The sequence below is a fragment of the Maylandia zebra genome, linkage group LG17 (genome assembly GCF_041146795.1).
Source record: "Maylandia zebra isolate NMK-2024a linkage group LG17, Mzebra_GT3a, whole genome shotgun sequence".
NCBI classification, from domain to species: domain Eukaryota; kingdom Metazoa; phylum Chordata; class Actinopteri; order Cichliformes; family Cichlidae; genus Maylandia; species Maylandia zebra.
Window position 1 is genome coordinate 39,415,840 of NC_135183.1, and position 14,068 is coordinate 39,429,907.

A 14,068-nucleotide genomic window follows, 5' to 3' on the forward strand; every position below is an offset into this window, starting at 1 on the left:
GGCAGACACACAAACAAATAATCTAATATGAAGAGAGGAGGGGGTGGGGCAAAAGCAGATCAGGACAGTTTGTGCGAGGAAGACGGAGACAGAAGGATAGCTGGAAATCCTGGGTGACTGAAGTGTTAGTGTGCATGATTTGGTTTCTATTTACCCCGCTGTCCGTTCCAGGCGAGAGGGAGATGTTGACAGACGAGGGAAGACAGAAGAGCGATGAGGGTTTAAGGCGAGGGGTAAATGAACTGTTTCCCCAGGCCGTGTTGCTGACCATGCGTGTGAGCATTGAGGCTCTCATGACAGGAGGCTGTTCGATTGCACCCCTCCCTCCTTAACCCTCCTTCCCTTTACTGTATATTGCCGTCTATTGCTTCTATTTCTTTTCCACTTCATGCACGCACACACACACACACACAAACGCTCGCGCGTTCATTTCCTGGCGCGAGCAGCGGCTCGTACACAAAACCAAAACAAAGTTCTCAGAGAGGAAGTTGAAGCAAACAGTCGTCCCTCCTTTTTGTTTCTCCAGCAGGAGGCCGAGAGTGTGAACGGTGATCCTGTCAAAGAGCCGTAAGTGCTGGAAGGATCGTCTCAGGCCTGATCTGTGGTCAGACCGAGTTCTCTGCCGGCTTCCTGCGGCCTCGGTCTTTGCAGCGAGGGGTGGGGGCTTAATTACTGACAGCCCGCTCTCGGGCTGTAAATCAACGCCGACGGATAATAAGCGTCTGCGGCTCGTCTTTTAACCTCGCCGTTTCTCGTTAAACGTATGTCGGTCGGATGTTGCGGAGCCCTACGGCCCTGTGGTCTGCAGCAGCGCCGTGTTTGAGATTGACACGTAACTTGTGACATCAACAAGTCGAGTGAATAAAATTCACGCGTCTCTTTTCCTTGTTTGTTTGTCTCCTCTAGAAAAACGACTTGAACGACGTGCTGAACTCCCTCTATGACCTGCCTGTGCCAAAGCCCTTCACGCCCGTCAACCTGAGTGTGGTAGGTATCTTGTGTTCCCCGTTATCAGAGGCGGAGACAGAAAGAGGGGACAGGTGGTGACTGTGGCAGCGTGCAACTTTAAAAAAGAATTAAAGTCGTCACAAAGAAGAAACGAGCACATGAGGGTGGAGGAAAGCGGAGGTTGAGATAAATGAGAGAGCAGAGCAGTAGATGCTGTAGGTGGGAACAGCGACTGACACCCCGTTTGGAAACCCGTTGTTTCGGCGTGCGATGAGCCTGAGCCGGACATGTTTAAAGTGGAAGCCTCCTTTCACAGCTCGCCGTGTCTCCGCTTATCCAAAAAGTGGAACGGCCTAACGAGCTCGGTCGCTGAAAGCCGGCCTGTGACACAGCTCGGCCTCTGTCACGTCCCTGTTCAAGACGAGCGTGATGGTTTCTCTCCAGTATCTGTTTGAGTTTTAGGGCCTCTGTACTGTAACAGCATCAAAGGGTTTCGTGGGAGCCTCTGCCCTCGGGGACCACCTCTCTTTAGTTTTTTTGTTTTTTCGGACCAATTAGACAAACAGCTGTAGAAGAACACTCGTCTAATTAAACATATGAATTTCCAGCCTAACAAGACTAATACGAGGCGATCAATAAATCTCTGTGAAGGCTAACGAGTCCATTTCTTCCCGTCTGAGTGTTGATTGGAAAAGAAGCCCCAGAGAACAGAGGTGATAGCTTCATCTCTCTTCGCTCTTTTTCTGGAGAAGCCACTAGTTTGATATTTAATTGATGAAGCAGAATTATTCCCTTAAAGTGTGTTTTTGTTTTATCATGGCAGCCAAGAAGAAGAATCATTGTCCCCTTTCATCTGTGAACCCTCTCTCTCTCTCTCTCCCTCTCATTGTGCAAGAATGAGCAGTTGTATATTGCTACTGGGCAAGTACTGAGAGATCGGCGAAGCAAGGAGCCGGTGAGTGGAGGGGAATGAGCGAACGGCAGAGGAGGCGAAATATGAAACTGCTGCTATACTAATCGCATGGGAGCCGCGGATTTCCAATTTGGCCAAATAAGCTGCGCTATCTTTTTAAATATAACAAAAACAAACTATCCTGGGCCTTGGTGTATGTTTCTTCTCCTCTGGAAAACAATCAAACTTTGTAAATGATTAATGCCCTTCCACACTGCTAGATTCTCTCTCTGAATATCAAAAGTCTTTTTTCCCTTCTCTTTATGTTTAAAGCAATTGTACTCAAAAAATCTCCTTGATGCCTTTCCAGTTAACCCACTTTCAATGTTTTTATATAAACAAGTCTTCGAAAGAACAAGGGGGTGGGGGGGGGGGTGATAAGCAAGCAAACAGCCAATGAAAGGCAGGGTTGAGTTGAGGAGCACAGCTTGTGATTATCACAGCATCGCGAATTTGTAACTTTGTTTAGTTACACAGAGCACAAGGAGAGGGAGGCGGAGAGTTACCGTGGTTACGGGTGGCGGTCCTTAGCACCAAGTCCTCGATTTTACACTTTATTTATTTATTATCTTTTATCATAGATGATAGATGGGTAATGGTAGAGGTTTCCAACGACGAGCTGAATTAACTCAACTTTAAAGCTGATGACCAAGTACTAATGCCGTCAACCAATCACGTGTGACTATTTGTGTGCAGTTTTATTTGTTCGCAGCTCTGCATCGGAGCTGCAGCGTAACCACAAACTAACCATCAGAGTTTCTCTACATGAACACGGCGACGCTGCGCCTGACGTTGATTTTAACTGTAACTCTAATCAGCACGTGGAAACCGGAGACGCTCCTTCGCTTTAGTGTTTTCTGTCAGGCATCACCGAGGGCAGGAAAATCACGTGGCTTTGTTTCTTACTTGGCAACAAGCAAAAACCTTGTTTTGGGCTGATCAGCAAAAAGTCACAAAAGGATCTTTAAGAGAACTTACGGATGTTAAGGCTGAGCGAGCGTCTGGTTAGTGTTTGCAGTGCGTGAGCTCTCCTGTCTCGGCGAGCAACCCCGCATCTCGTTAAGCGATCAGAACGAATTTGTTTTTATTTTTCAGCTGCAGAAAGTCGCCGTGCAAAATACGCATACAAATACGGCTTTAGCAATAATACAAAGCTTCGGGGGAGAGACCTTGATGTCTGCTCCAGTTTCTGTTTATTTGCTGCGTCTTTATCTCTTCTGAGCTTTGTTCAACCAGCACGGTGACCGTCCGCCGGGAGCAAACTGATGGTTTACTCGTGAAAATTGGTTTTTCACATTTTTTTGACCTTAAATCACATTTATTTAAGGAGTGAAAGGGCTGTTTGTTTTACACTAAACTGAATAGTTCTTTGTCGCTAGGCAGAGAATTCAAACAACATGAAATTATGATGATGTGCAAATAAAATCTACTGTGTCTCTTTGTAGAAAGACTTTAACGTATCCGTAGAAATGCAGAGTTTAGTCTTCAGCATCAAAGCGATCATAAGATGAGCTGGCGGGTCGTCGTTCTTTGGAAACGCTGAATCGGATTCGTCAATAATGTCGTTCAAAGTGGCAAAGATGAAATCGGATGATCGAGCTCAGAACACAAACTGGATCCTTTTACCATTAAAACAGAGGTGGGGGGAACTCCAGGCCTCGAGGGCCGGTGACCTGCAGGTTTAGATCTCACCCTGGGTCAGCACACCTGAATCACATGATGAGTCCATTCTCAGGCCTCTGGAGACCTTCAGGACATGTTGAGGTCATTTAGTCGTTTAAATCAGCTGTGATGGATCAAGCACATCTAAAACCTGCAGGACAGCGGCCCTCGAGGCCTGGAGTTGGACACCTGTGCATTAAGTTTCCATGCTTTTTTCCTGCCTGACTGTGGTGGACTTTTAATGGGTGGTGCTGGTGGTGGTGCGGGTGGGTGTCCGAGTTGCCGATTTCATTGTTGTGTTACTCCCAATGTAAATGACTGTTTAATGATGTAAAGAGTTGAAAGTTTTGATCCGTTCTAACCTGATTTGTCTCAGTGTGCGTTTCAGAGACTCTAACCTGTGAACGAAGAGCTGCAACAGATGGTTGAGTCGAAGGCCTCAGAGAAGCGCAGCTGTACTTCCAGGAGAGTGTGTGTGTGAGACGCACAACAGTGTGTTTCACCTGGTGGTTTTTCTACCTCCAAACAGCACCTCTCTCAGGCCTCTTTGATCTGAACACTGAACCTGCCCTGCTCTCCCAAAGTGAGACAGGCAGCCCTGTGATCCTCTAAACAACCCGTGCGCGAGAGTGCGCGTCTGCGCCGAGTCGTGCACGCGCGCTCTCCGCGAGCCTTTTTAACGCTTAAATAAAGACTCCGTTTTCCACCGGAGACATCACCCCAGTCGGTGTCTACGGGGAGCTGAGCTGCTATTGAGTTTCTCTGTTCTGTAGGCCTGATAAAAGCATTGCCACAGTTCAGACACCAGCTCAGCAATTCATATAGACAGAGCTGAAGATGAGCCATAAATCATAGAACAAAGTGAACGGCCTTTTTCTCTCCCTCTTCCCCTCGTTCTCTCCTGCGTGAGCGCCGTGCCTCGCTCGTGACCTTCCCTCTTCTTTCTCCTCATGTTTGTGTTTTCGCAGCACTCCTACTTCATCGCCCCGGATATCAATGGACTGCCAACTATCCCTGAGAGTGTAAGTATGCGTGGAAAAGAAAAGGAAGAAGAGATAAAGAGAAATCCCTGTATTCTGGGAACATCTTTGCCTCTAATCGTTTTTAATCAGATACACATGTCACTCTTTGAAATGATTGCATCACGCTCTTGTATCAGCTTTAGCTCCTGCGGTGCTTCTGCTTCTAATGTCAAGGTTCACAGACTGGCATGGCTGTCGGTAGATTCAAACTGAGCTCGCGTCCTTTGTTGATTTCTGCATTCAAATCTCAGCTCGAAGCGTTAAGGCGGGGACTTACAGCTACGTGCCATCACGTTGGCTCTGTGTAAGGGATGCAGTTAGCACAAGTTTGCCAAGTTTCCCAAACAGTGTGTGCAATCGTACAAGTCCAACTGCTGCGTTTCCTCTGGCTTCAGTCTGCAGCGTTGGCGCTTTACTGCAAACGAGTTGTGCCAGGACAGTTTGTTACCAACCTGAATGTCCTCCTGTTCTTGTCCATCTCCAGAGAAACCTGACCGAGTACTTTGTGGCCGTGGACATCAACAACATGCTCCAGCTCTACGCCAGCATGCTGCACGAACGCCGCATCATCATTACCTCAAGCAAGCTTAGCACTGTGAGTCCCACCCGTCAGACGCTCGACAAACACTCGGTCTTTGTGCTTTTCTGTTTTTAATTCGAGCTGAGGTGGAGCTTTCAGCCGGCGTGTGCGCACGTGTGGGGCTGTCGATGCCTTGGTGTGGAGCTCTAACACCCTCGTTATAAAGTATGTGGCTGAAGCATAGATTGAACATGAGTCCCTTCATCAATATTCCAGCAGGACATCAAACCCTAACAAGTATGCTGAGAATATTTATCTGACACTTTGCTGCTTATGTGGGGAGATCTGTCGACCCCTCCGCCCCCGCCCGGTCTGACGGGCAGCCCACGATAAAGCTGGATTATTTGCGTCCTATAATGGGGAACGCATTGATGTCCACAGAGGCGGGCTGGATTCTCTCAAAAAACTTAAACTCGCTGCCTGTTTGCACGAGGGAGGAAATCTCTCATTCCAGCCTCTCTCCGTTATCCTCGCTGCTGATGAGGCCAAACGTTTATGAGGCGGGAGAGGGAAGTGATGTCATCCTAGTCCTATCTGCATCCGCGGCGTTGCTGGTCCTGCCACCTTTGCAGAACACTTAGCAGCCGCAGGGGCCCACGCCTGGCGTTTTGGGCGCTGGAGGGAACAGTTCCCAAGGTCTCCCACAGGAGCTATAATCAGGAAGACCTGTGAAAATGACTCAGCCCCTTAGAGGATTTCACCTGTCTCCCCTCAGCTCCTCAGACCAGCAGCACCTGTGCTGGAGATCCAAGCAGCACACGGTGCAGTGACAGGAGCGGTGCATGATGTAAATGATCAGACTCAAGGGTGAGACTGTTTTTATTTCAGCAGGAATACTTGGGGGAGGGGAGGGGTTTATTTTTTCCCTGTCTGTGATTTACAGTCCTCTGCTGCCCGAAGACAAATCTCAGCTTGTTTTTCTAACAAATATATGCCGACAGGATATTTTAAGAGCCTCCACGTCAGACCTTTACCTCCGTGAGCCTTTTATCCTCTGCAATTCTTCATCCACTCATCTATCCATCCATCTTCCTCGGGGAGAGGTGTTTTGGTTTGGTAGCGTTATATGTCAGGAACTGCAGCACAAAAGTATTTTCACATCTCCGCTGGGATTACGAGCAGGCCCGGTGTTATTACTGCTCCTGTGATGCGTTGTTTTTGTTGTTGGGCAGATTGACCCGCGAGTTCAAGCGGAAATGGTTGCCGCCATTCTCGAAGCCACGTATCTGAGCGTATGTGTACTTAACTTGAAAGCGCTCCGGCTCGTTATCCGGTTCCCCGTCTTGTGATCGAATATGTTACTGGATGAGAGAATTATAATTTATGTCAGAGTTCGTCCAAATGTTGGCTAAAGTGAGCGTCGGCAGCCACTGGATGGACAGCCAGTGTTTCTCCAGTCTGCTTGCTACAGATAGAAGATGTATGAGAGAAAGTATTGTTAGTAACATCGTTAGTACCATCCAGCTGCTTTTCACCACCTCCGCCTGTCCAGCATCTCAACCGAGCAGAGTGAGACGGGGAATAGAAACACACACACACACGCTCAGAGATGTGCTGCATTTATTCTGCCTGCTCGAGGTGCTGCCTGTGTTAAAGCCCCCGGTGAACCCAGCGTGTCAGTCTGTCGGTACATGGCTGCCGCGTCTCGCAAGCAGCCAAAAGCAAAGGAATAAATCATGATCGTACAACAATGCGTCAGTTGACTTATTGCTGCTTCGTGACCAGAGGTGAATGGTGCCGCTGTTTTCTTTTTTGTTTTTTGTTTAAAAAGAAAAAAAAGCCAGTCGGCGGTGGCGCAGGGGCGGGAGCCAGCCGTGCGTGCAGCCTTGTCATAGGCCCGTATAATAGGGCTGCATCGGCCCTTCCTCTAACTAGTCAGCTGGGAGGACCCCCTCTGAGTCTTTCATATGCCGAGGCCCCCCAGCTCTGCAGCCCAGCCTCTGCCCTGCCTATCGCCCAAATTCACACCGCCCCGACCCCGGCACTGGCTGACAGCAGCCCTCTCATCAGGCTGTCAGGCCTATGCTAACAAGGAGCTATCCATCCAGCGTGCCCTGGAGTGCCAGCTGCCTCTCTGTTTCCAGCCTTTTCCTCTGTTCCTTCCCCGTCTCTCTTTCTCCCACTTCTCTCGGCGTCTCTCCCCCCTCGCTCTCTGTCTTAGTAATTCTTTCTCTCTGACATATTATTTTCTGTCCATCTGTCTCTCACTCTCTCCCGCTACACCTCTCTTTCTCTCTGACTTTGCCTGCCTCTTCCTGGGAGTCTTAATGTGTCTGTCTGCTGTTGGGCAACTGCAGAACATCAAGACATCCTCCCCCCTCCTCCCCCACCTTGTCCTCGATAGACTCGTCTCTGCCGTGTGTCTTAAGGCGCGTGTCGTCGCTGCGACGGTGTGCGTGCACATGTGCGTGCAGAGGGTGTTCAGAGCGTCGGCTTCTTTTTTTTAAGCATGCATCTGTTTGTGCGCGTCGTCTGCGCTCACAGGTGTTTGTACCTTATGCCTTATGTCTTCCTGTGAGGGACTGTGTGGGAGGCCTGGCGTTGGCTGCTGCCTGCGTTGTCCTGCGTGCCCTCTCTACCCCCCCCGCCACCTACCTGTTTGTGGCATGCTTGCGTCGTACAGAGCCTGACACCGGCGTTTGTCAACAGAGGGAAAAGCAGAGCGTGGGTAATTGGTGACTACTCCGGAGAGGAGAGGGAAAGGCTAACACAGCAATACAATGACAGGGAGGTGGGGGGGGATGAGGGAGAGGTGGCAGGGGACAGAAGGACAGCAGGAGGAGAGGAGGAAACGGAATAAGTAATGGAGACTTGGGATGAAAACAGGATTGAATTTGGAGAGCGCGCAGGGACAAAGTTGGAAGGAGAGGCTGCGAGTGTTTCAGGCCGGTGTGAGGAGGTCAAGAGCGGCCGTGTCGATTCCTCCTGTCAAACTGAATTAGGTCGCCCGCAGCAGCGGTTATTCTTGCTGCGTTTAAACCAGAGAGCAGCTGGTTAAAGGCTCGGCGACCGTCATAGGACCTCGTTAAGTGCGATCGTAGCAGCATTGTTTGTGCCTCATGTCAATCTGCTCAGGTGAAGAATAATGGGAAGGGTATGGCAGAGCGCTGATGTCTCGAGCGGGTCTGGACTTAATTGAAGGGCGGCGCTGCTGTTCGGTCATGAAAACACAGTTTGGATGCAAAATTGAGGTTTATTTATCTAAACGTTGTTCTCGATTCAGTGAAAAAGTGGCAAATAAAATATGTGTAAATACAAAAACTCCCCTTTTCTATTCTGCTGCTGATGGATCGCCAGGAAACAAAGGATCACATCAAACCTCATTATTGATAAACTGCTTCATTCCTGAGTTTATGGCGTCGACTTTGAGTTGCAAATGTTCTTCCTCTTCCATCTTCTCCAACCTTCACCACCTCCTCTGTATCTCTCGATCCCTCTCTTTTCGGTCTGTCCTTCCTTTAGTCTCACTGAATGGATCTGGGAAGACCCGTGTTAGTATGGACACTTTCTGTCTCGGCTACAGCGCACTAAAAAGCTCTCAGGGCAGAACCAAAGACCTTGACTGCTTTTTGAAGCAGGCTGTCGCTGTATAATCGGTTAGCTTCCCTCAGAGGAAGGGGCAACACACACACATGCACAGTGTGTAGGAGGCAGGCAGCCCCTCATTACCGGGCATAGCCCTGGTCCCCGAGGACTGGACCCAGCACCTAATCCTGTATTTGTTCTTGGGGACTGTATCTGTGATTCTCCATTGAATGGAATATTAAGCACCAGGTCTTTTGTGGAGCGTGTAAGCCATTTGGCTCCACTCATCTATTATTTATCAGCCTGGCAAATATTTTATCAGCCTTAGCCTCTCATGGCCCACTCTCATGTGAAGCCCCCCTATAAATGAAGAAAAAAAAACAGGGGTATCTTTTTTTTTTCTTTTTCAATTTATCCTCCTTTTACTTTTTGCCTCATTTGTTCTAAAACCAGGACAAGGACACGGCCGTGTGTATTAGGCTGAATTAGAGAAGCAAATATGTGAAGTATTCCTCTGGAGTTCCCTTCGAGTTACCTTATCTAAGGCGCGCTGCCGCTTCCACCGCTTTGGAGATAGCACATAAATGAAAAGTGAAATCTAGATTTGCTTTATAAATCATTATCTTAGTTTCAGACTCCCTTCTCGGCCGACTCCCCCAAGCCAGCCACCCAGCCTGGGAAGAAGAGAAGCGCAGAGAGATACTCCTGTTTTCACTTTCAACCTGAGAGTAAATCATGCCAGTTGGGGGGCTCACCTTGAGGCTTGGTGGAGATAATTGGAGTTGGTTAGCGAGGTGTTCTGAGCCATTACCTCCTGGTACCAGCGAATGGCTGGGGCTTGTCTCTCACTCCCAGAGGAGGGATACAGTAGCCTGTTGGCTCTGCGCTTCGCGTGCGTGCGCGCACATGCATGCACACGTGGCACGTGTACACATGCGTGCGTGCACAACCGCAGCCAGATCGGTGACCTTTCCCGATCGCAATTTTAATGGCCCCTCAGCATCGTAGGGCGTGAGAGTTCTGATCGTCACTTTTCCACCAAGTGCTTCACTTTCATACATTAATATTCATAGCATTGATTTATTTTCAGAATTAACTAAAAAAACAGGAAAATAAAAACCCCAAACTGTTTGCCAGGGAATTAATCCTGACAGGAGCGTGGCATTGTTGTTTTATTTGAAGACAGCAGGAAGCAGAAATATGCATATGCAGATACACAGAGCAAGACACCAATTAAATGTTGATTAAGTCTTAACTATTGTGGGACTGCGTGTATGAGAGATTGCAGAGAGACAATTAAAACGAAACGGAAAAAAGAAAAGACGTTGGCTTTTTTTTTTTTTCCTGGCCAAACACACACGCTGGGAGGGAAACACACACACACACACACACACACACACACACACACACACACACACACACACACACACACACACAGGCTTTCTGTTGTGAGCTTTTCAGATGTCCGGGCTTGATCTTTGGGTGGATTCAGAGGGGTGGGGCCCCTCTCTCTCTCTGGCAGCGGTGGTTTTCAGCCGCCGAGCTCGCCCGCTTTTGGCCGGTCAATTGTGACACTGCGTGTGTCAGCGAGCAGGGGGTCTCCTGGCAGTTGCGCGCGTGTGCGTCTGATAGCGTGTGTCCGCTTCACACATTGACTGTGAAGCTGCAGCAGTATAACAGCGGCTGCTGCTCCGGGGTCCCGGCGGTATTGGCCTAGCCCGCAGTCTCTCTTGGCTAACTCATGTTTCATTCTTTGGCAATTTGCCCTAATGAAGTCCCGCAGGAGCCCCTCAGACCTCTGTTCTCTTTCCATATTTAATCATGTTATTTTAATCTGGGGGATGAGCTAACGCCTGTGTGTGTGTGTGTGCGTGCGTGCGTGCGTGCGTGCGTGCGTGTGTGTGTGTGTGTGTGTGTGTGCGCGCGCTGCAGGTCATTACTGTAGCTCGGTTTCATGTGATGAGATGTCAAGAGGGAGATGCTGGCTTTAAGACAATGGAAGACAATGACTTTAGTTCTGGGTGTAATATTGGTTTGACAGTGTAAAAAGCTCCTTTGAAAAGCAGTGTCATCTTCACGTGATTGCTCCTCATCATTTGTTTAAAAAAAGAGGTTAATTATTCCGTCTTTTCCCTTTTAATTTCCCAGTCATCGTGGTCGGGGTAATTCAGATTTTTATGGCTACTGTCAGACTGTTTTGGCTTTCTTTTGTTGCTTTTGTGCAGGTCACAGCACAATCCCGACTTACTGACACTGATTGAAAAAGAGTTTAATAATGAACTCTGACTCTTTAAAAAAAATGGGGTCAGAATCAGTGTTTTAAAGTAATGACTCGTAATGGCCAGGTGCAATAGCAGCAAAACGTGTTTGCTCTAATGACCCTGGACAAGTAAATCGATACGGAGACGGCGCTGGATGCGTGTTGGCTGCTTTCCTTAGATCAATCTTTTTAATAGTTTTCTTTTCACATCAGTCGTCTCTGCTTTCTCTGTCACGAGGTCGGAGGCGGGCCCTGTCAGCGGGCTCGGCCATCAGAAACGGACGAGGATGTGTTCGCATGAAACGACTGCATGTTTGGTTTATATTAAAGGACATAACAGCGTGTGGGCGGGGCCACTGTAGTCATTTTTTTAAAAGTAATTTATTACTTAAAATTACTTTCACCAAGAGCACAAATCAGAGTCTCCAAACTGTTCTGCCTTTTCATGAATTTTATGTTGTTGCTCAAAGTTTTTCCTTTTGAATCCCTCCTCCTCACATCTTCTCTCTCTTCCTGTAGTTAACGGCGTGTGTCCACGGCGCCGCCGCTTTGCTCTTTCCCATGTACTGGCAGCACATCTTCATCCCTGTGCTGCCCCCGCATCTTCTGGACTACTGCTGGTAAGGCTGACCACCTCTGCAGCACACACGCAGCAAACACCACGAGCATCAGCATCACCAGTGTTTTCTCTCCAGCGCACACGTGTGCAGACGTGCACGCACGGCACGTCGCGCTCTGCCACTAAAAGTGCAGACACTCGTGTTCACACCTTCTCCCACCCATTCTTCATGTTCTTGCGATTCCTCTTGTGGCGCGACTTCTCACGTGTGGCTTCCTCGACATAATGAACGGCCCCGATCACCGGGCTCCATATTTCATGCCGGCGCCGCCGCGCTCTCATCATCTGGGCTCTCTCAGGGTTTCATTACCAGCGATCCAACGCAGATCCGACAAATCTGGACGGACTTGACTGAAACTGGATGCGGAGCGGGAGTCGCGGCTCGTCTGAACGTCAGATCTGAACGCGTGAAAGCGTTTGCAGCGCGGTTACGTTTGTCCAGCGCTTCACCATCAGCGACATTTGGCTTGAAGAAGCTATAAATCACTGACAGTGAAATATGATTTTCAACACTCTGCAAAGACTCATCATTATCTTATTCAATCACAGCGGTGTCCTCATGCGCTGATTAGATAATGCAATTACATTAGATGTGTGCGTGTGTGTGCATGAGCGTCTCTGCCCATGCCTGTGCGTCTACTGTTTGTGTAACTGGATCTGCGTAAATGTCGAACATTCATAAAACAGCATCCAGGCCTGCTGCTTGTTTTTCAGTTGCTTTAAGCTGATTACAAGCCTGTGGCTGCTGAATCATTCTGGCCAGGAACACGCTGACCCCAAACTATCCGATTATTACCGCCTCTGTAAACCTCATCGTAAAAATGGTTTCTATTATTTGACTGTTTTTGTTGATTTTATTCCTCGTGCTGATGGGGAGCGGTCCGTGATTCAACTTTTCCTTTCCGCAAACTTTGAAAACGAAGATATATCACACCAAATGAGGACGACATGATAATAACCCCGAAAAACCAAACACTTTATTTTTTTTGTTGTTTTTGAAAATAAAAATAAAACTCTTGACACATCTGCCCTTTAACTTTCTGAGGGAATAATTCTTTCTGCACTTCCTGAAACTATCAGTCGACTCGGAGAGAAACCGAGCCTTAAATGTTGCACTGATGCTTGTTGTTTTATACTTTTGTTATTAACCAGTAAGTTTTGCATTTCTGCCAGTATAAGTCGGTGTGTTATTTTTAAACTGTTCTTGTTTAATCTTTTATTCAGTCTCAATCAGCGATGTAAGGAAGGCGAGAACACATTTTGTGCTTTTACCTGCTTTTAAGAATAAATCCTGTAACATGAGATTAGTTTGTGCTGCTGCAGTTAATCTGATGCTGTTGGGAAATAATCACAAACCTTACAGTGAGTAGAAAATGTGCTGCCTGTGCCTGTCAGCTGGGTTCAATTAAATATAGTTGTCAGTACATGCAGCAGTGTCAACTGTAATTATTTTAAGGATTAGTGACCGTTGTTATTTTTAGCGATACGTGATTACCACTGTTCTTAATCATTTTAAGTCAGGCCTTCACATTTCAGCACATGTAACCCTGAAATGTATTCAGATTACATTTATGGAATACAAAGAAACTAATTTCCACAGCTGTGATTTTTTTATTTCAAAGACTCGTGTCATCGCTGAAGTGTCCTCCGTGAATGTTTCCTCCGTGTAAGCGTCTGATCTCACAGGTCTCACTCTTTCTGTCCACAGCGCCCCTATGCCGTACTTTGTGGGAGTTCATCTCAGTCTGCTCGAGGTATGTTCGAAAGTCTTTAGCATTTTCAGTAGATTTGAATGTTACGTGTTCATTTTGTAGATGGTTTTCATTTGAGTGTTTCAATAAGATTTGACAGCTATATTTTCTTCTCTTTTCACTTCCTCTGCTGCTTTCGTGCTTCCTTAAAGCAAACGTACACAGAAGCCCAAGAAAGCATCTGCAAACAAAGAGCTTTCTTACTTCATTGTGTTGTTTGGGGGGCAAGTCATCAGCAGCACTGCTGCTTTGTGTGAATGCATGTTGCAAAAACACACACGCTTACACTTGTGTGTAAGTGTTAGTATGTAGGTGTGTGTGTTTGTGCAGATGCATATGTTCTAATGCACACGTGTGTGTGTGATATTTGTCTGACAGTTGCGGCAGTGGCAGTATTTATCACACTCTGCATCCGTGACAGACCTTCTTTCCGCCACTACATAATTAGTCCAGATCAGCATGTGAGCCTCCGCTGCACAGGCTGTCACAAAAGTGACAAACTAGAAATTCACACACAACGCTGCCCCCCCCACCCGCCGTCCCCGCACACACACCTGCCTGCATCCTGCACCACACTGAAATAATTGTTGAATTTGTCGCCATCAGGATGCGTGCGGCACGCCGCAGCATCACGGTGTTGTTATTGATGCGTGAGGTTTTTGGTGCTGTGGAAAATGTTCGCGCGGTCCAAATGTTTTCTCTCGGTGCCATTCTTCATTTCGCCAGCTCGCGTCTGTGCGCGCGTTACC

At 47.9% G+C, this 14,068-nt stretch overlaps 1 protein-coding gene across 3 annotated transcripts in view; it reads left to right on the forward strand.

The window, feature by feature from the left end:
• dennd1b (DENN/MADD domain containing 1B) overlaps positions 1–14,068 on the forward strand; it is a 93,405-nt gene that overhangs the window by 43,247 nt on the left and 36,090 nt on the right. Inside the window, exons 7-12 of one of the 3 annotated variants that reach the window (XM_004553763.5) lie at positions 907–987; positions 1,844–1,903; positions 4,531–4,584; positions 5,069–5,179; positions 11,469–11,569; positions 13,277–13,322. In XM_004553763.5, the coding sequence (XP_004553820.3) occupies positions 907–987; positions 1,844–1,903; positions 4,531–4,584; positions 5,069–5,179; positions 11,469–11,569; positions 13,277–13,322 (453 nt within the window). The remainder of the gene's footprint in view (positions 1–906; positions 988–1,843; positions 1,904–4,530; positions 4,585–5,068; positions 5,180–11,468; positions 11,570–13,276; positions 13,323–14,068) is intronic. The other 2 variants (XM_004553764.5, XM_012919829.3) reach the window with 2 other exon arrangements.